This window comes from Oryza sativa, chromosome 5 (assembly GCF_034140825.1).
Source record: "Oryza sativa Japonica Group chromosome 5, ASM3414082v1".
Classification (NCBI taxonomy): domain Eukaryota; kingdom Viridiplantae; phylum Streptophyta; class Magnoliopsida; order Poales; family Poaceae; genus Oryza; species Oryza sativa.
Window position 1 is genome coordinate 17756630 of NC_089039.1, and position 21642 is coordinate 17778271.

At 46.0% G+C, this 21642-nt stretch overlaps 2 protein-coding genes and 1 pseudogene across 3 annotated transcripts; 2 read left to right on the top strand and 1 right to left on the bottom strand.

Annotated features, from left to right (window-relative positions):
• Positions 1–3242: 3242 nt before the first annotated feature.
• Positions 3243–4392, bottom strand: LOC4338568 (heat shock 70 kDa protein BIP3; annotated as a pseudogene). The gene has a single exon (NR_185173.1). The product of NR_185173.1 is annotated as a heat shock 70 kDa protein BIP3 (transcript).
• A 3786-nt stretch (positions 4393–8178) lies between these two features.
• LOC4338569 (NDR1/HIN1-like protein 1) lies at positions 8179–9237 on the top strand. The gene has a single exon (XM_015783241.3). It carries the CDS (start codon positions 8229–8231, stop codon positions 9009–9011), a length of 783 nt encoding a protein of 260 aa, XP_015638727.1. The 5' UTR covers positions 8179–8228; the 3' UTR covers positions 9012–9237.
• Positions 9238–14478: 5241 nt separating this feature from the next.
• Positions 14479–15356, top strand: LOC4338570 (NRR repressor homolog 1-like). The gene has a single exon (NM_001420437.1). The coding sequence runs from the start codon at positions 14572–14574 to the stop codon at positions 15121–15123; it is 552 nt and encodes a 183-aa protein (NP_001407366.1). The 5' UTR covers positions 14479–14571; the 3' UTR covers positions 15124–15356.
• The last annotated feature ends 6286 nt before the right edge of the window (positions 15357–21642 follow it).

A 21642-nucleotide genomic window follows, 5' to 3' on the forward strand; every position in this document is an offset into this window, starting at 1 on the left:
CGCCATGGTGGTGGCCACCATACTACCCCGGGCCCGAGTGACCCCATAGGTCATCCTCCGAGTGATGAGATATATGGTCATGGTGGTGGCCACCACACTGCACCGGGCCCGAGTGACCCCATAGATCCTCCTCCAAGTGATGAGATATATAACCGTGGTGGTCATCACACTGCTCCGGGCCCGAGTGACCCCATAGATCCCATAGGCCCTCCTCCAAGTGATGAGATATATAACCATGGTGGTCATCACACTGCTCCGGGCCCGAGTAACCCCATAGATCCCATAGGCCCTCCTCCAAGTGATGAGATATATAACCGTGGTGGTCATCACACTGCTCCGGGCCCAAGTAACCCCATAGATCCCATAGGCCCTCCTCCAAGTGATGAGATATATAACCGTGGTGGTCATCACACTACTCCGGGCCCGAGTGACCCCATAGATCCTATAGGCCCTCCTCCAAATGATGAGATATATAACCGTGGTGGTCATCACACTGCTCCGGGCCCGAGTAACCCCATAGATCCCATAGGCCCTCCTCCAAGTGATATATAACCGTGGTGGTCATCATACTGCTCCAGGCCCAAGTGACCCCATAGGTCCTCCTCCAAGTGGTGTAATATCATAGTACCTGATTAGACATTCCTCATATATTAGAGATGTACAACACTGTTTTTCAGATTCGGACTATTGTAACCGTGCATCTCCAACTCATGCCGAAATAATAAAGCATATCTTCGTTTTCAATTTTCTCTTGATGTTCTACTGTTTCCTCCCTATAAGAGTGACTACTTGTATATTCTACTTGGTTCCTGCTTTATACACATGATATATATTTTCTTCTTCGATGTATTATCTATTGTATTTCAGATATGCTAATATCAAAGTGAAAGCATTAATATATTATTTTTATTTATATTTTAGCATAAAGCCAATATCAGTGTCAACACAACAGCTGACTTCATTCGCATAGTATTTCTTATGATATTAGTTGGGGTAACACCTTTATGATCAAATTGTCTTGTACTCACGGTGCAAACGAATCTTTTTTGATAATGGAATAAATATCGAAATTGCTAAACTTCAGTCGACAGAAAACCTACCTCCAAATCTTGCAAATTTTGGTTCACTGGATGTGCTTCGCGATTCGTGCTTCAGCTGCTTCTTCTCTAACTCCGATGAACTCCTCTTCTCCGACACCGGCGACAACCCGAACTCCGGCGAAGGGCCGAAGAATTAGGGTCCCGGAGTGGGGTGGGGTGGGAAGGGTGGGAGGGGGAGAGGAATAAAAGGGGAGTGCGTCGGGCTTAGAGGGATGGCTGGGGGAGGCGGCAGCCCGGTGGTGGGCGGCGGCGAGGCGCCGGCGGCGGCGCCGGAGTCGCGGGGTTGAAGGACGGTGGTGGGCCGGCGTTGGTGGCGGGGGCATCTCCCCATCGACGGCTCGAGGAGGAAGGAGGGGGGAGGGGGAGGAGGCTAGCAGCTAGGGGGGCCTCGCCGACGCTGTTGACGCCCTCCGGCCAGCCGGCGAGGCGGGTGGCGGCAGGGGATCGGGCGGTGGCGACGTGCGAGGGTAGCGGCGGCGGCGGAATGCGCAAAGAGGTGGGGAATGGGAGAAAAAAAGTTAGGGTTAAAGCTGTGTACGAATCCTAAAACATATCTAACGGTCCAAAATTTAAAAGATGAGAGGTGGGATTGTCTGTCATGTATAGACAGTCCCAATAAATATTCCAGTATCTCGGGACTAGATTGGTGGTCTGGAGATTTTCATAGAAAAATACCTGGCACTGAGATCGTAGCAGGGTAGTATTGTTTCTCGAGCTCCAGCAGTAGGTTGTTTTTTCTTTTCATATGTACAATATGCTCTGTAGCAGGCTATTATTTATTTTTCCAACATTAATCGGTGTTATTTGTCCTAAATCTCTCCCACTAGTTTAATTTTGTTTCGCAAGAATTCGCAACATCCGTTGTGAAAATATCAAAAGAACGAGGCTTTGCCCATGGATAAGATTATATCAGATTTTTCCTCCCAAAGACATCTGTTCACAATCAAGTTCTGCTTATCTCTGTATTTCTCCCGATTAACCAAGTCATGTTCTATATGTGCTCTGGAGGCCGGAGCTATTGTTAAAATGATTCTCGACTCCCTCGCTTTATGGATTGTCTATTTCAGTCAGTCCTTAAATAAAATTCAGTTCACATGTTCAATCCGTCTTGAATATATTGTGTTAGCATGCCGAAATGTAGATGATGATTTTCGCTAAGAGACTTCTGGATGGGAGCAAATCCCTCACGCATGGAAAACAGGGCGATCTATTAACACGTAATTAAGTAAGTATGAGCAAATTATTTTTTAAAAAATAGATCAATATGATTTTTTTTAATAACTTTCGTATAGATACTTTTTGCATAAAACACACCGTTTAGTGGTTTGAAAAGCGTGCGCACGGAATATGAGGGGAGAAGTTGGGAACCTGTACGTGTTGCCGAACACACCCTTAATGATGAGTTGATCATATGGGTCCGTGAAAATTACATCATACAGTTCTCAGGTTTGTTACTCAGAGTTTCTGCAGATGTTCCGTTTGGAGCCTGCTGGACAGAGCTTCCTGGTGCAGATTATGTTTTGTTTGAATTTGGTCAATAAGAGTTATAATTTGAAATTTTGGATTGACCAGTGTTTTCAATGCAAATCCGGTTCGATTTGAGAATTAGGATACATCAAATTGTTATATATGTTTTCCTTTTCTTCCCCTTTCTGTTCTGAAAACAAAGGGAAATTGCAAGACTGCCAGTATCGGAATGACTGAGGCTTTGCTTTGCTTTTCAGGGCTACATGTGCCGAATAGCTTGTTAGGATTGGCAGTAACCAAACAACTAATCGGGTCATAAACACAAACCATTGTCGGTTATACGCCCTCATATGTTCAGAAAATCTTCATAACATTGATTGAATTGCAAATGTGCAGAAGCTAGACTAAACTCTTCCACTATCTTAAAAATATATGAAATGCAAGTAAGTAGTAAATATCACTACTCCCTTCATCTATTTTTAATAGTTATGTTTTCAAATCTGAAAAATTTATTTGTGATAGTCATATTTCAATTCAACAACGGAACAACATATCATTTTAATGACTTTCTCGGATTTAATGCATGACTCTCCATTCTTACACACAAGTAATGAATCGCTTGTTTACGAGGAATGACTAGCAGCATGTTTAAATGGATGATAAGTAGAACGGAATTGCTTATCATTGGTCTGTGCGTCAAGATGAAATATTACTATCAAAAATAGATGGAGGGAGGGTTATTATCTGCCTATAATTTTCTACAGAAAAAAAACAACAAAAATAAATTCTAGCTAGCCGGCGGCCTAAAGCTCATCGTGATCGTCGTCGCCGCCGCCGTCGCCATCTCGCCGTGAGCCGCCGGACCTCTGGTACACCGCCGACATGACCGGGTTGCACACGTCCTCCAGCTCCCGGAGCTTCTCCTCGTACTCCTCCTTGCCGACGTCCTGGTTGCCGTCGAGCCACTCGTACGCCTCCATCACCGCCGCCTCCACCTTCTCCTTCTCGCCGCCGTCCATGGCGCCCGCCATCTCGCCGCCCACCACGGCGTTCTTGACGCCGTAGACGTAGGCTTCCAGGCTGTTCCGGGCGCCGGCGCGCTCCCTGTGGCGGCGGTCCTCGTCGGCGAACTCCTCCGCCTCGCCCAGCATCCGGTCGATCTCCTCCCGGCTGGTCTTGCGGTCGTCGCCGGAGATGGTGATCCTCTCCGACCTGCCGGTGGCCCTGTCGGCGGCGCTCACGCTGAGGATGCCGTCCGCGTCCACCTCGAACGCCACCTCGATCTGCGGCGCGCCGCGCGGCGCCGGCGCGATGCCGGCGAGGTCGAACCTGCCGAGCAGCCGGTTGTCCCGCGTCATGCTCCGCTCGCCCTCGAACACCTTGACGGTCACCGTCGTCTGCTTGTCCTTGTAGGTGGAGAACAGCTGCGCCCTCTTCGTCGGCACCGGCGTGTTGCGCGGGATCAGGGTGGCCATGACGCCGCCGGCGGTCTCGAGGCCGAGGGTGAGCGGCGTGACGTCGAGGACGACCATGTCGCGGGTTTTGTTGTCGGTGTCGCCGCCGACGATGTTGGCCTGGATGGCGGCGCCGTAGGCCACGGCCTCGTCGGGGTTGACGCCCTGGTTGGGCTGCTTGCCGCCGAAGTAGTCCCTGAGCAGCTGCCTCACCTTGGGGATCCTCGTGCTGCCGCCGACGAGGACGATCTCGTCGATGTCGGCATTGCTCAGCCTGGCGTCCGCCATGGCCTTCCTCACCGGCGCCATCGTCTTCCGGAACAGGTCGTTGTTGAGCTCCTCGAACCGCGCCCTGGACAGCGGCTCCGACAGGTCGACGCCGTCGAACAGAGACTCCACCTCGACGCGCACCTGGTGCTGGATGCTGAGCGCGCGCTTGGCGCGCTCGCACTCGCGGCGGAGCTTGCCGAGCGCGCGCGCGTCGCCGGCGATGTCGCGGCCGTGCTTGCGCCTGACGAGCTCCACGAAGTGCTCCATGACGCGCTGGTCGAAGTCCTCGCCGCCGAGGTGGGTGTCGCCGTTGGTGGCGAGGACCTCGTACACGCCGCCGTCGATGGCGAGGACGCTGACGTCGAACGTGCCGCCGCCGAGGTCGAAGACGAGGACGTTCTTCCCGCCGGCGCCCTCCTTGCCGACGCCATAGGCGAGCGCGGCGGCGGTGGGCTCGTTGAGGATGCGCTCGACGGCGAGGCCGGCGATGGTGGCGGCGTCCTTGGTGGCCTGCCGCTGCGCGTCGTTGAAGTAGGCCGGCACGGTGACGACGGCGCGGGTGACCTCCTCCCCGAGGTAGGCCTCCGCCGTCTCCTTCATCCTGGCGAGCACCATGGCGCTCACCTCCTCGGGGCTGAGCAGCCGCACGTCGCCGCCCCTCACCTCGACGCGGACGTGCGGCTTGCCGCCCTTGTCGACGACAGCGAACGGCAGCAGCCTCATGTCGCGCTGCACCTCGGCGTCGGCGAACCGGCGGCCGATGAGGCGCTTGGCGTCGTACACCGTCCGCCCCGGGTTCGCCGCCGCCTGGTTCTTGGCGGCCTCGCCGATGAGCCGCTCGCCGCCGCCGGTGAAGGCGACCCACGAGGGTGTGATCCGGTTCCCCTGGTCGTTGGCGATGATCTCGACGTGGCCATTCCGGTAGACACCAACGCACGAGTAGGTGGTGCCGAGGTCGATCCCGATCACGGTGCCGCCGCCGCCGCCGGCGGCCGCGGTGGAGCCCGCCGGCAACGTGAGGAGGAGGAGCACGGCGAGGAAGAGGCCGTGCAGGTGCAGCCGCCGCGTCCACGTTGCGCCGCGCGCCATGGCTGTGTGTGAGAGACGAGACGCGGGGGGGGCGGCTCAATATATAGCTTTGGGTGTGGCCGCGCCGGCGCGGCGCCGCGCGTGCGTGTAGCGTCCAATGGGAGGCTCTGCGGCGGGGCGTACGCGTCAGCGGCGTGATCTGAGCCGTCCGTTGTTCCGATCGGGCGGTGAGGTGTAGGGGAAGCGTCGTGTTAACACGTGGCCTTTGGGCGTCGTTCCGGACATGGAAGGGGCGCGCGTGGCGCGCGGAAATTTCATGTTGGTTTTCCATCTCGGTGTTTGGATCCGGCCTGGCCCATACAGACGGTTCGACACACCGGAAATTACATGTTGGGCTTGATTTGCTGGATCCAGACATCCTGCCGGGCCCGTAAATAAATGGATGAACGGCTATGGAACGTCGATGAACGGCTATGGGCCAGTTCAGCTCAGCTGCCACAAAACTAAGGCCCAATTATCTAGTCAACTTCTTTGGGAAAAAATCCACTTTGACACCCTCATTATACCTCGGATCTGATTTGTATCCCTTAAACACAAAACCGGTTATAATAACTTCTCCAACTGTTAACACCATTACAAAATGACTCCTAGGATAATATTGAAGTTGGTATTAGCTGACGTGGCTATCCAATCATAAAAAAAATTAAAAAGAACAGTGGGACCCACATGTAAGTGCTAAGGGAAAAAAGCCAGAAGAAAAAGTCGCTTCCTCCTCGCCGAGGTCGTCCGCGCGTTCCTCTCCGGCAATTGGGACGCCTCCTTCACAACACCGTCCCCTCCGCGCAAGCCGCTGCCTGCAATAGGCGGTGGTCCCATCCCGCGCTCCATAGTGCTTGTACTTCGTGGCGTTGTCCGGTGTGGAGCTCCATGCCCTCGCGTGGTCTACGGCCTAGGGCTGGGCGGTGGTGGGGTCGCCAGTAAAGCCGTGGAGCAATTCACAATCGAATTGTGAGGCAGAGGTGGTCCTCTGTTGCGACTCTCCCCCTCCCCCCTCCTCCCTAATCCTCCTATCTTCTACCCGAAGCAATCAAAGTAGGCCCATCTCCTCAATTCCTCATGCAAACCACCGCTAAGCCTACCATCTTGATCTACCGTTACGAGCCGTCTCATGCCATCCCACTGTGACACCGGCTTTGCGCTACTTTGGTGAGGATTCCCTCACAATCTTCTGTTGTCTTTCATCGTCATTAATGTCGCCATGAGCCCATGGCTGCTCCTCTACTCTAGATCCACTCCACAGCCACTAGCCTCACCCACACCTCCTCAACATCTCCAACATAGAAAGCGAGTTCCTTGTCACAGGGGACGCGTGATGACACCCTTGGAAGGCCGAGATCCATATCTGAGCTTGTTGGCATCTCTTCTCTCTCCACCGAACCGAGCCCTTGACTGCCGTGCTTATGCTATCTTCCTCGCTGGAAACCTCCACCTTTGGATGAGCCGAGTCGTAGGACACACTCAATCGCTCTTGTTCCATCGTCGGAGCACCAACACTTGAGCCCCATCTCCTCTAACCTCCCAAGGCTCCTCCACTGAGAGAATCGTGATACTGAGAGTGTGAATAGGAGGCGGAAGAGGGAGGAGGAAGAAGACATGTGGGCCTGTGTCTATTTTTTTTTATTTTTGTGATGATTGGGATGTCACATGTTAGCGAAAACTGCCTTTAAAACAGCCGAGCGAGTCTATTTACACGGTTTTAATGGTTGAAGGAGTCATAATAACTGGTTTTAAGGTTGAGGGATATGAATCAAATCCGACCTATATTATGAAGGAGTTAAAGTGGACTTTACCTATATTATAAAGGAGTTAAAAGTGGACTTTTTCACTTCTTTTCTGATGATTAATTCATTGGATCGGTTACTTGAGGACTTTTGGAGTCAATTTCCTTGCAAGCTACTCTTTACGTCGTTAAAAATAACTTCTAGAGAAAAATTTGAACTTGTACTCGTCGAAGTTGATTTTTTTTTTTGATGAGAATGGTGTATACTTGTTTGAAAACTGCATGTTTCATCGAACGGAGTAGCTCGATCACCGTAGGTCGATTTTGCTTAAGGTTTTGAATATTTGGACAACCTGCGCGTGGATTTTTGTGAAGCTATTTCTGCGTGTTTTTACATGCATGGACCACCTGAATAAAACTTAAGGTTTTACGACCCAAGTTAACTTGAATTTTGGAGTCCATAGAACACCTACATTTGTGTACACAGTAACACAGATGCTCCAATCGAAAGCTGAAAGATTATGGAACCCACCACCTAGGTTAGTGCAAGCATCAGATGCCCAGCCCGACCACTTAACCGCAACGTCATCTACCAGAATCTTTCAACTCGAAAGAAATTCGACCTGATCCTAAACTCACTCAGTGAAATTTCAGATGTCACCGCTGCTGATCAATTCATCCTGGACATCCTTTGACATATTAGAGGAAAAAAGCAACACGATATATTTACAAATATAAAATAGTTTATAAATAAAACTTTTATATACGTGCTCTTAACGATATAAAATCAAAGACTAAAAATAAACTATGCTGAAAAAAAATTCCAAATCAACTCCAAATATAAGATTATTGAAAATTCAAATGTTTTTCATCGTTGCCGTTTTCGAAGAGTGACATAGGCGGGGTGGGTGCGTTCGTGCAGACAGCTCGATCGATCGAGCGGTGATCGGATCCAAACAACGCCGCTCCATCGATCCCCTCGACGCGCGCAAACTCCACGCACCGCCACCGCCCGTGCGGCGCGCACACGTCACTCTACCTAGCTTACACCTACCCACATCAACCTTACACACAGCTCGATCCACACTGACACACAGAGCGCGCCGCGCGCGACAGCAAGGCGAGAGCATGGCCGAGCACCACCTCCCGCCGGAGCCAGCCGACGAGCCCCACCACCACAACCATGGCGGGAAGGCGGCCGTCCACGCCGACGACCTCAAGCCCGGAGGCCGCCGCCGCCGGTACGGATACTACTATGGCGACGGGTACGGCTCTGCCGACCCCGCCCGCACGCTCTGCTTCGTCGTCCTCGTCGTCATCCTCCTCGCCGGCATCACCGCGCTCGTGCTCTACCTCGTCTACCGCCCCTCCCGCCCGGCCTTCGCCGTCACCTCCGTCGCCGTCTACTCCCTCAGCCTCAACGGCACCGGCACCGGCACCGGCGCCGTCGCCGGCGGGCCGGCCACGCTGGCCGCGTCGTTCCAGCTCACCCTCGTCATCCGCAACCCGAACGAGCGGTCGGCGGCGCGGTACGACCGGCTGGCGGCGTACGTGGCGTACCGCGGGGAGCCCATCACGGCGCCCGCCCCGATGCCGCCGCTGGTGCAGGACGCGGACAGCGCGGTGGCGGTGGCGCCCGTGCTCGGCGCCGGCGCCGCGGCGCCGCCCGTCCCGGTGTCCCCCGACACCGCGGCGGCGCTCGCCACGGACGTGTCGTACGGCGTGGTGGCGCTCAGGGTGGTGGTGCTCGGCCGCGTCCGGTTCGTGTCCGGCCCGTTCCGGAGCGGGTGGCACTCCATGTACGCCCGCTGCGACCTCCTCGTCGGCGTCCGCAAGAGCGGCGGCGGCGGCGCGGGTGGCGGTCCGGAGGCGCCGCTGCTCGGCAACCCTACCTGCGCCGTCGACATGTGATGCCAGGCAGCTGGATAGCTTCGTCACACCTCGCCTGTGTACGCGTAGAAAATTTACCTATACAGCTAGACGACGACGTACGTGTATCTGTGGGTGACCACGTGTCCGTATGTATACGTATATTGGCAAGCATACGTGTCTCCGCTTCTGGATACCTTTGCAAAATATACGTGTAAAATATCGAAAAATAATGATACCATATCACATATGCTAATGTTCGACAGAATTTTCATCAGGATCGATGCAGAATTTATGCTAAGCTGCTTTGCTGTGTGATGAGATTTATAATTTTAATTGGAGTTATGCGAAATCCATTTGGAACATGACATTGAATTTCAGCGGCTAACTTCTGCAGCAATGGCCGGTAAAACACTAAAACTGACGTAGAAATGGTGATGGGAACTGCACAAGTACTGGGCAACCCCGTTTCAGGGTTGAAGCCCAGTAGGAACAGCGGCAACCGGGGATGGGCCGAGCAACGGAGCAAGCGAAGGACGCACGACCTCTGGACTGGATTTGGCCCAAAACAAGACGCATGCTCAACACACCACAAACCAAACAATTCTTCGAAGATTTGGGCCAAATTTTACTACCCAAGTTTTAATCTGGACAACCGTAAAACTAATATTTTCAGTATGAACCGAAACACTTTGTCATGGTTGCGGTTTGGACCATTCCAAACATCTTCAATACACATCGACAGCATCAATCAAATCGGTTTGGGAATACCGGTGAACTTTTCCATCTATTGATCTATACGCAGGCCATATCTTTGTGAATAGAGGCTAGACATGGATATAAAGAGAGTTGGGCGATCGAAATCATGATAAAATTAATTGAAAGTGAAATGATTGGTTTAAAAGTAATCAAAGGTAAAACTTTAGCAATAAAAGATGGCTCAAACCGCAATTTTTCTATTGTTTAATAACTAGTCAAATGCACATACTTTGTTGTGTCATGGGTAAAAGAAAATATATAATACTATGTCATAGATAAAATATTTTCCTATCAAATATGGTAGTATTATTCGTCTGTTTATTTGAACATATGGTACTTGATTCAAATAAATATTACACTATTATAAAATATTAGAAAGTATCATAAATAAATTTATAAAAGTTACAAAAGTAATGGTGGTGGCTGACTATTAATGTTTGTGTAGAAAACATGAGGCATATCTCTCTCTACCCTCAAAGTTATTGTTTTGATGTTCAAATTAGTTTGGTACTCCCTCCGTACTCATAAAGGAAGTCGTTTAGGACAATGTTTAAGTCAAATTTTGGGAATATAAATCATGAATAACTCTCAAGTTGTTGAGTTTGAAAATATACAAATTATATGAATAGATTTGTCTTGAAAAATACTTTCATAAAAGTATACATATATCATTTTTCAATAAATATTTTCATAGAAACAAGAAGTCAAAGTTGTATTTTAAAGACCGTGTCGCTGTCCAAAACGACTTCTGATGACGCTCTCTCTCGTGGCCCGATCTTCTGGTGAGGGGATAACTCTCGCTTTAATCGAGTGCGACGTTTTTGACGTGGCTACCAACCAGAACAAGTCCAGGACGCCATGCAATCGCTACACCACAAACGATGTCGTACCAACCGTGACGCGCGGTTGATGATCCCTGCAATGCAAACGAGAGAACACTGTAAGAACAAGATAAGATGCAATCTAAATATTGCGAATAGGTGATTAAGCACAAAGGAATAGTTGCGATTAAAGTGGCAGATCTAATCGACCCGGCAAATCAACACACCAACTATTGGGGGCTCTAAATCAATAGTCGCCGACTAATCGAGCGAGGACTAGAGACAAGGTGAATGACACTTGGCAAAATTCAACTAAACAAAACCCAAAAGTTTTTGAGGATGTACAAAACTATTTATAGAGGAAAATAAAGCTAGGGTTAAGTGCTAATTCGTGGAGGTGGAGGGAGACACTTCCGAGATGGGCCTAGTCTATTACAAGGCCCAAGTCCCAAGTTCGGTTTCAGCAATAGCACTGTCTTGTTTTGGCGATTCCCGTTGACTCGAGATGAATTTGGACATGAGACCGGATGCGTTTGAAAGATAGCGAGATAAGCTTTCCACGAAGTCCAAGATCACCCAAATCGGAGTTGGCATGAAGGCGCTAGGTCCGTTTGAAGTCAGTGTTGTCTCCGGAGGCCGAACTGGACTTGGACTTGGAATTATCATTGGAACATGTGAAGTTATGAGCATATCCGACGAAGTGATGTCCTCATCAACTTCTTTTACGAGTACGGAGGGAGTACTCCAGTTAGCTTCAGATCAATAATTTCAACTGATCACTAAGGGTCCCTTTGAATAAAAAAAATTATGGAGGAATTTCATCGAATTGAAATTCTATAGTAATTTTTTTAATGTAGCCCTTTCATTCAAAGGATTAGAGTTTTCCAAATCCTATAAAATTCTTAAGAAATGGCTCACTGCATAAAAGCCTTGAAGAAAATTTAGCACGAGGTTCAACCTATTGGAAAAATTCCTTAGAGTCTATCTCTCTCATCCAATTCATGTGTTTTCATTGCGGTCCAATCAAAGGCTTATTCTTGTATTTTTCTTGTGTTTTACAACCCACTGTTTTACACTTACATTCCTACTAGAATCATGCGTTTTTTCTACTCTTTTCCTTTTTCAGTCCTATAATAAGGGGCTCTAAACGTCTAGCAACAACCAAAATCCATCCTTATGTTAACCTCACTAGATTTTGGCAAAGCACTTCTCCAAATTGTTTTTTCCAAATTCGTTTGTCCCTCAAATAGTTATCGTAAATCATTTTTATATCCTACCATCTCGATATTCAGCATGATAGATATACTTTTTTTTCCCGATGCATATCCATGTCAAAAAGTTTTTTTTACCCTACTGAATTTTTGCAAATGACTTGTCCAACCCCCCCCCCCCCCCAAAAAAAAGAAGAAGAAATAACCACACCGGCCATTACTACTCCCTCCGTCCCACGATATAAAGGATTTTGAGTTTTTGCTTATAACGTTTGACCACTCGTCTTATTCAATTTTTTTTTTGCAAATATAAAAAACGAAAAGTTGTGCTTAAAGTACTGTAGATAATAAAGTAAGTCACAAATAAAATAAATAATAATTTCAAAAAAAAATTGAATAAGACGATTGGTCAAACATTGCAAGCAAAAACTCAAATCCCTTATATTATGGGACGGAGGGAGTATAATATAAGGGATTTTAGGTAGATGTGATACATTCTAGTACAATGAATCTGGATAAACGGTTAATTTGTCCAAATTCATTGTCATAGGATGTGTCACATCCACCTAAAATATCTTATATTATGGGACGGACATAATACTATTGATCGATAATAACAAGTCATAACTTCGCTGTAGCCCCTTGTGTGAACCATGCGTGCCTGAAGGGCACCATCGAGGTCAGACTCGCGTCGCACAGTCGCATCGCACGCACCCGCACCGGCACCGGCCGACCGACCGGTCGCTGTTGCCTTGCCTCCCAACGGCGCCAACGAACCAAGTCGCGGTCGTACTGTGCGTGTAGTGGAGACAGTACAGCGGCGGTGGTGACACCAGCCACGCTGACGTCACGCGGGTGACGTCACCGAGAGAAGAGATCTTTTGGGCCTTTTCTCTCTTTCTCTCTCTTCGAATCCGTCTCCGTCGCCGCCTGCGGATGCTGCGGAGCGTCGCTGGAAAGAAACAAAGAGAGGAGGTGATCGAGGGTAGTACCCGACGTTGTCGCTGACGTCAGCTGGTTTCGTCAGAAGAAGAACAGAGTACAGAAAAAAAAATTTGAAAGGGACGACCACCCATGCATCGGTGTGCCTCCACCGATTCCACCCTGTTGCAGCGGGTGGTAGTCTTTTTTATTTTTGCTTCTTCTTTATTTTACTGTGTGCAGCCTTTTCACTTTCTCTTCTTTTTATCTTTCCCTCACTTTCCTTTGGACAGGTTTATCGAGCTACTCTCTTCGTACGAATATGTAGAAGTAGCAAGTTTTAGTTCTTTGACAGAGATATTATAAGAAGAAAAGTAAAAAGACTTGGTTGTGTTATTGGGATGCATGGTTAAGATATAGGTCTGAATAAGTTGAAGTTGGGATACTACGAATAGTTTAGTGGTAAAAGTCATATTTTTTTGTCAAGTACCACTTGTTGTTAAGTTTGAAATAAATTTTAAGTTTTAAAAGTTGTTATTTTCAGACGAAGGTGTACTAATTTAGCTAAGAAATCTTTTCCTCAACTATTTAGACAAAACTTTGAAATTGCCGGTAACTTATTTGTTTGTACAAGTTTTGTTTTTGAACCACATAGTAAAAACACATGTGCTCATATACATATGTGCAACCTACCACTTTTAAGAAACGGGGTCAACATGCTCCTCTATCATATCTTGATAGTATCGTGCCGTAATAAGAATTTAACTGTGACATCAGATTGTTTGTTTCTAAACTTTTGCCAGAAATGTTTAAATTAAAAATATATTATGGCATATCGATCTCTGGTTGAATTTGTTTTTGGAGGACCAGGTTATTTAAGTCATGGTTAATTTATGATACATGTTTGAAAGCCACTCCCAAAATCAATTGTAGGACAACCCTAAACGCCGTTCTTATAGTGTTGACTCAGCGTTTCTTTTGAGACCTAACAAAACCCGTTTATTCAATGATCCAAGTCAAACAGAAAATTGTACTATATATATACATTTTCAACGATGAACAATGCCACTGTATACCACATAGAAATTTTTTGTCAAAAAAGAAAAAAAAGTCTACACACACATCAGTATCAGAGAATCTCATTATTTGAACCAGCTAGCGCAACTGGAGGAGTACGCACGTAGTTTCTAACGCATTTTCCAACAGATGCCGTGAATAAACCCAAGTTAAAAACATATGCTAATTACTCCATCCATTTTATATTATATATCATTTTGAGTTAATCAAATTTCTTTAAATTTGGTCAAGCTTATAAAAAATATTTTAATACTTACAATATAAAAATAAACATATTATCAAAATGTATTCATTGTTAGATTTAATGGAACTAATTTAGTATTTTAGATGTTCTTAATTTTGACAAATTTAATCAAACTTAACAAAATTTAGCTAATAAAAATCAAAACAATTTATAGTATGAAAACGGGAAGGAGGAACTAAAGCTTTGTTTGTTTGTTTCTCTCTCCATTATTCTAACGAATTTGTTGGGGGTTTTTTTTTAGGATTGGACCAGAGAAGCAGAGACCGTTTGGTCGTCCAACGCATGAAGCAATATGGAATTTTGCAGTAAAAAAAAAACAAAATACAAAGACCAGCTCATCGCCCCCGATGGGTCAAGGCGTTTGCACGTTTTTAAAACTATAGTTCCCCCTCTCACGAGATCATGCGCGCCGGCTTCCCCACAGGACACGTCACCCTCCCTCCTGCCCCTACCCTCGCTGGTATTTATACCACCCGTCGCCTCCAAGCCACGACGCCACCGCCATTCCACCTCTCGCTTCGCTTCTTCTCCTCTCTCTCTCTCTATCTTCACCTCGCATCGTTGGAGATATGGAGGGAGTTGACGTGAAGGCGCCGCGGCCAGGCTGCGGCGGCGACGACGGCGGCGCGGCGGCGGCGTCGTTGTCGGCGCGGCGGGAGGAGGAGGAGGAGGGGGCGGTGGTGGGCGGGGAGGACGAGCAGGTGGAGAGGTTCTACGCGCTGCTGGCCAACATCCGGGCGTTGAGGGGCATGTACAGCCGGTACAACGGGGAGGAGGGCGCCGCCGGCGGCGATGGCGACGGGGCGAGCGGGAGGAAGCGGGCGAGGCGCGCGGAGCCGCCGTGGAGGCCGGCGTTCAGGATGGAGGACTTCGAGTTCGAGGAGGCCGCCGCCGGCGCCGGCGACGACGACGCGGCGTGCTCCGGCAGGACAACGAAGAAGCAGAGATCAGGCGGCGGCGGTCACGGCGCCGCCGTGGAGAAGCGGCGGACGGAGAAGGAGGCTGCCGCCGCCGCCGCCGAGGACGACGACGACGAGCAGGAGGGAGGCGAGGTCGTCGAAGGGAAGGAGGAACACCGACCGGGCCGCCGCGTCGAGGCCCACGGGCCCACTGACCAGTGAACATTAGCTAGCTAGCTGATCTCGTTGGAATTGGTCCTTCGGAAACAGAAGGCATTTTCGTTGGACTTTTCTGATTGATGTCCTAGTTTGAAATGTTCACATGTATGATAGCACTAGTAGTATCACGCAATCCATGTGCCAGTCTTGATTTGCAAATTGCAATGTACTTATCAAAATTGGTGATCATGGACTATCCCAGCTGTGCATGGGTAAACCATTAGTATTTGAGATCAGGTTTTTTAATTTCGAAATTGGTTTTTTTGCCGGGGAACCGAAGTTTCGGAAATTTCGAAATTTTTTGGTCGAAATTATTTAAAATTTTGACTTATTTTCAATGAATTTGAATAAAATTTGACTAAATTCACAAAAAATTGCAAGAAAAACTAAAAATTTCGGGCAAGATATGAGCTTGCCCGAGGGAAACGAAATTTCAATCCCTGTTTGAGATAGACTAACACACATCACTCCAATTAGTTTAAACTTGAACTGCGGTAATATATGCATTTCAAAAAGGAGATTTAAGGAAGAATGTCAGTATTTTAAGCAGTTAAGCACCTCTGAAGATTTGGTAATGCGAATAGGTGTTCGATCTTCCGGTAGTTTCTATTTTGCAACGTGAGCCATATCTTGAGATTAGCAAAGTAACTATAGATATTTAGTTGTCGACGGACGACCTACCACTAAAACAATATTTTGCTATAAATGCGATGATCTATGCTAAGTGTATGATTTAAACTCAGATGATGAACAGCTTCACCACAAGACAAAGAACCTAACCAGCTGAGAAAATAATTAGGTATAAATGTGATGATCAACGTTAAGTATGTAACCTAAACTCGGATGAACAGTTTCACTACAAGAAACCCAACCAAGTTACACTCAGTTTACAAGGTTAGGTGGTGTTTGTATCTCCTAAAAATGAAGATTAAGTGTTTCACGTAAAATGAGATGGTAATAACGTGTGATTAATTGAGTTTTAATTATTACAAACTTGAAAAATGGATTAATCTGATATTTTAGAGCAACCTTTATATAGAAAGTTTTCGTATGAAATACACCGTTTAGCAGTTTGAAAAGCATACCATGAGAATCTAAAATTTCATCCAACAATTGTTGGACATTCGAACGCAGCCACTAGTATAGTTTTCATGTCACTTTAACGTAAACGGAAAACATACTTCACAAGACAGGAATTTCGTAAAAGAAAAGGTTGAAGAGATCAAACTAAGGCCCTTTTTAGATCCCATATAAAAATTTTACACCATATCACATCGAACGTTTAACACTTGTATGAAGTATTAAATATAGACTAAAAAATAACTAATTGCACAGATTGCGACTAATTTGCGAGACGAATCTTTTAAGCTTAATTGCTCCGTGATTTGACAATGTTGTGCTATAGTAAACATTTGCTAATAACGGATTAATTAGGCTTAATAAATTCGTCTCGCGGTTTACTGATGGATTCTGTAATTAGTTTTTTTATTAGTACCTAAACACCCCGTGCGACACCCTATATAATATCCGATGTGCAACGCCAAAACTTTACACCCCTGATTTAAACACCCCTTAATTAAAGTGTATGGAAATCTTGCAAAACTCTCATATTACAAAGCACTGGCAGAGAAAACCTTTTTACTCCCGGTTGGGAACCCCCTTTAGTCTCGGGTTTCCAACCGGGAATAGCAATCTAGGACTAAAGATGGTTGAAATAACCGGGACTAAAGATGAATCTTTAGACCAACCGGGACCAACCGGGACTAAAGATAGAGTATCTTTAGTCCCGGTTGTTGTTACCAACCGGAACTAAAGAGGATAGCTAGGTTTTTTTCCTTTTTTATTTTCTCCCGAATCTAGGTAGTATGCATATCCTTTTTTATTTTCTCCTGAATATGGGTGGTATGCATATCCCAAATCAAAGTAAGATCCCAAGTCCACATTACAAATCTGAAAGTTCTAAAAAAATTACATCACAAATCAAATATATCACAAATCCTAAAAAAAATTACACACAAGTCAAATTACATCACAAGTTTCTACAAAATTCATCACAAATACATCACAAGTTCATATCACACACAAATCAAATTCATCACATGATCATGCAATAAATCACAAATTCTTAAAAAAAAACAAACAGAGGAGCCGGCCGGCCGGCCACCGCCACGCGGCCCCACCGCGCCGCCCGCCCGCTGCCGCGCCGCCTCCCCTCCGCACCGGCCGGCCCCGCGGCGCTGCCTGACGCCGCGCCGCCGCCGCGGTCCTCCGCGCCGCTGCCCACCGCCGCGCCGGCCTCTCCTCCGCGTCGGCCGGCCACCACCGCCCGTCCCTCTGCGCCGCCGCGCCGGCTGCCGCCCGGCCCGCTCTCGCTCCGATCCAAGTGGCACTAAGGAAGAAGAAAGGGTAAGGATAGGGAGTTAGAGGGGAAAAAAGAGATAGAGAAAGAGTTTGTTGTGTGGACGGGAAAAGAGGATAAGTAATAGGGATTATATAATACGTGTTGATTTTTAATTCCGGTTAGTAACACCAACTAGGAATAAAGTTAGATCTACCAACCGGGACTAAAGATCCTAGCCGCCTGACACGGTCTGACATAGAGACAACCGGGACTAAAGATCTTTACTCCCGGTTGGGGTAACCCCAACTGGGAATAAAGATCATCTAGTCCTGTTACGCTTATAAACCGGGACTAAAAATCGTTTTTAGTCCCGGTTTTTAAAGGAATCGGGACTATTGTGGATTTGAGTTGACCGACCAAAGATGGTTTCTCTACCAGTGAAGAAATCCAAGTTTCTAACCCTAGTTTGTTTAGTTCGCCCACCATGATGTGATAATTTTGACCACCGAAACCCCTAAGCAGAAAGAACAGGACATTTCCACGTACAGTTCATTCAGATCAGCATTTCCATGTAGTTGAGCGTGCGGCGTGGGTTCCACGTACAGTCTTCTCAAATTTCTAATTTTCTCTTCTCTCAACCACACCGAGCGTACAATATGCACGAACAGACAAACTGAAACCAGAGGTAAAGACAATACTGGAGTAATATATAGAAAGCTAATTCCTCAATAGTGTTACAAAGTTTCTTAACGAACCGTGACCCGCTAATTTACTAGTACAATTATTTAAGTGAAACTGTGAGAGTACAAATAACTTTAACCGTAGGCTGCTAATTAAAGAAAATAGTAGCATACACACCATGCAGCGGAAGTATCGATGGTGTAGGGGACAGGGCCTGAGACATCTTGGGCTTGAGCTTCAAAACTCCATGTAATTTTCTTTAGAAATTGTATGAGAATTTTCAAAAATATATAATGCCTAACTAAAATTGTCAAATTCAGTCTTAGACTTGCAAAAAAAAAAACATCCACCACTGATGGTATAGTGTAGTAGTTATTGATGCACAACTCACCCACTGGGGGTTTTAAATCCTAATGCCTTCAATAGGATTTTAAAGAATCCACGTACTTAAAAAAGTATTTGAATATGATATGTAGTGGTGTGTATATGCATCTTTAGTATTCAATGTAATCGAATAAAAAACATACATAGGATTTCAACTAACGGTTCCATCCTAAATGTAGAGGTTGGAGATATTTTCATATAAAAGAATACAAATAAAACAGTAAAGATCACATGAGGTAAAAGAGTAAAAAAAAAGATTAATTCATAAGTACAGTGGTAAAAGAATAATTGGTCAATGGTGTGTGGTTTATATGAAACACTATAACCATAATATCCGAGATTATATGTTTAAGTGTTATAGATAAGGCATATATAATATATATTTTTGTGTTAAACTCGGTGGGACCCACCATATACCAAGTTTTATACTGAATCAATCCTAATATACGAAAAGTATTCCAGATAAAGAAAGAGGAAAAAGAGTCTACTCGATACTACCAGGACTATTTGGATCGTATAATACTTGCCTACTTAGTTTTACTTAGAAAAAGGCACACCCGAAGATATAAATACAAGTCCCACTAGAAGAAGTGGGAGGCCAAGACAGAACACAAGCCAATACAGATCTAAACAAATACAAAACAACTTCAAACCTCACCAAGTTCATAGTACTCGAGAAATAAGATTACACTAGTTGTCAACCACATGTGAGAGCTCCATGCGGCTAGGCCAACAGTGACTAGATTAGGTCATCCCAAATATTATACTCGCGTGATGTTGATAGATAAAGGCAACACCGGCTTCAACCAAGAAGAGCAGGGCTATTACTTGTTAGTTAAGGTCATGACCATGTATAAAAATCCTTGTCTTTCATCTCTTTTACTTCAATCTTGGTGACACCAACTACCCCCATACTCTATAAATACCATAGGTGGATATAGTACTCTCTCGTCAATGTGTCATGTGTCAAAATTTATGGAGTATGTTTTATGTAATCAATATTACTTAGGGTTATACTAGAAAAATGCATGTGTGTTGCAACAGATAAGATGTTTTTAAATCAGCATACGTTATACTCCTTTCTTAGTTTTGGGCCGAAAGCCAATCCCTTTCTTCTTTTTCAGCCCTAGCCCAGTCTGCTACCTCCCTCCGCTCGGCCTGCCTCTCTTTGGTCCAACCTACAGCTGGAGCCGTAGGTCTAGGTCGCACGTCTTCAACCTCCAGAAGATGGTGTCGTGCTCGTACAATACCATAATTGATTCTCCCCATCAAATCCGTCCGAATCTTTGTCGATCTTCTAAAATTGGTTTAGGGTTTTTATCCACTCGATCTTCTCTTTCCTTTTTTTCCAAAATTGGAGTGAGCAAAACTTGGGATAAAAATGGCCAAGTTAGCTTGCTGGCCTGCCATCATCGACGACGGTTAAATGGAGATTAAATCCGGCCAATTAAAGCCGAATTTAAGGGGCAAATCATGGGGAAATGATGAGGGATGAGTGTGAAATCGATTTTTGCAATCAATTGGAGGAGAAAACGCATGAAGAGATATATCGATGTGGTGGTGGAGCTAGAGATAGGTATAGCGAAGGGAAAAGACGGTGACGAAAAGAAAACCGAAAAGCCAGAAGCCCTTACCGCGTGCGAGAAAAAAACCGCAACGAAAAAACGGTGGCGGAAAAAAACCGTATGAGAAAAAAAAATGAAAAATAATAAAACCGCGACGGAAGAAAACAACGAAAATACGAACGGAGCATAAAACTGAAAGGCTTACAGATAAGATCCGGATAATAATAATAATAGAACTGGAAGGCTTACAAGTTTTTTATCAGGTATATAGATTAAAACTGAAAGATAGAATTAAAACCGATTCAAACACATATGACGTATCAAAATTCTAGCAGAAATATTTTAAGTTTTTATAATAGTGTAGAGATGAAATTTACTATAGACAAATAAGATCAGTAACTTGTTATATAGGTTCCCCTGATTAAAAATGTCGATAGGCTTGAAATCGTTAGACATCCTGCTATAGATCGAATTGACATTATATTCCATGAGAAACTCTCATTCCAAGAAATAAAAGATATGTTCGTCCCCATATTCTTCGATCAAAAGGTTCGGAATTCTAGAGGAGAAATCATATTCTTGGCTTGGATCGATATGGAAGTGCATACTGTATGCTTCGGACGGTTTCTTCTGTTGGCTGTCAAATCCAGAATCAAACATCAACACATCCGGCGGCAGTATCATCTCCTTTTATGGCGTGCTACGAAATGATGCCCACACACTTGCACACAGTAATATACTCCCTCCCTCCCATTAGAGCAGAGCAGGTACAATAAAAGACTATAAGACATCTATAAATACAGTTCGAGAAGATAAAAGAGGAGAGAGCAGCGGGCTATAGATTTATAGCTAGCTGCAGCACGGATTTTAAGATATATGTGTGTATGATAGGTGTGACCAAATATTAATTGTGCAGTATATGTTTATAAGTAACTATTGTATGAATTGACTATTAAGTTGACTATAGATGATTTGAAGCCAACTGTTGGCTATACTATTAAACTTGCTCTTATAAGTGCAGCCATAAATTTTCGTATCTAACGTTTGATCGCCCGTCTTATCATCTAATAAAATACTATTCTTATTTTATCATATAATAACAATAAAGATATTAATCATAAAAATATTTCAAATAGGACAGATGGTCAAAGTTCGACATTGAAACTCACAACTGCGTTTATTATGGGACGGAGGGAATAGCTCATGAGTAATAATGGAGTAGCTCGTTCAATAGAAACATTTCACGCCAAACAAACAAACCGACAAATTTCGCAGGCAGGCGGTACAACATCGTGCGACACGCGCGCGCGTGCTCTCCCCTGAGGCCCTTCACAGTGCAGTGAGCTGGCCAGTTGCTTCACAGCTCCACGGAGGATGGTTGATGGCGTGGAGGAGAGAGGGTGTGGGCCAGAGTTCCTTCACATGGTTGCTCGGTTCCTTGGTGAGCAACGAGTTCCTCGTCATAAAAGCCTGCAAAAATGCCTGAAAAAGGACTGAGCACGCACAAAACCATCGGGAGAGAGAGAGAGGGGGAAAGAAAAACGACCTGCA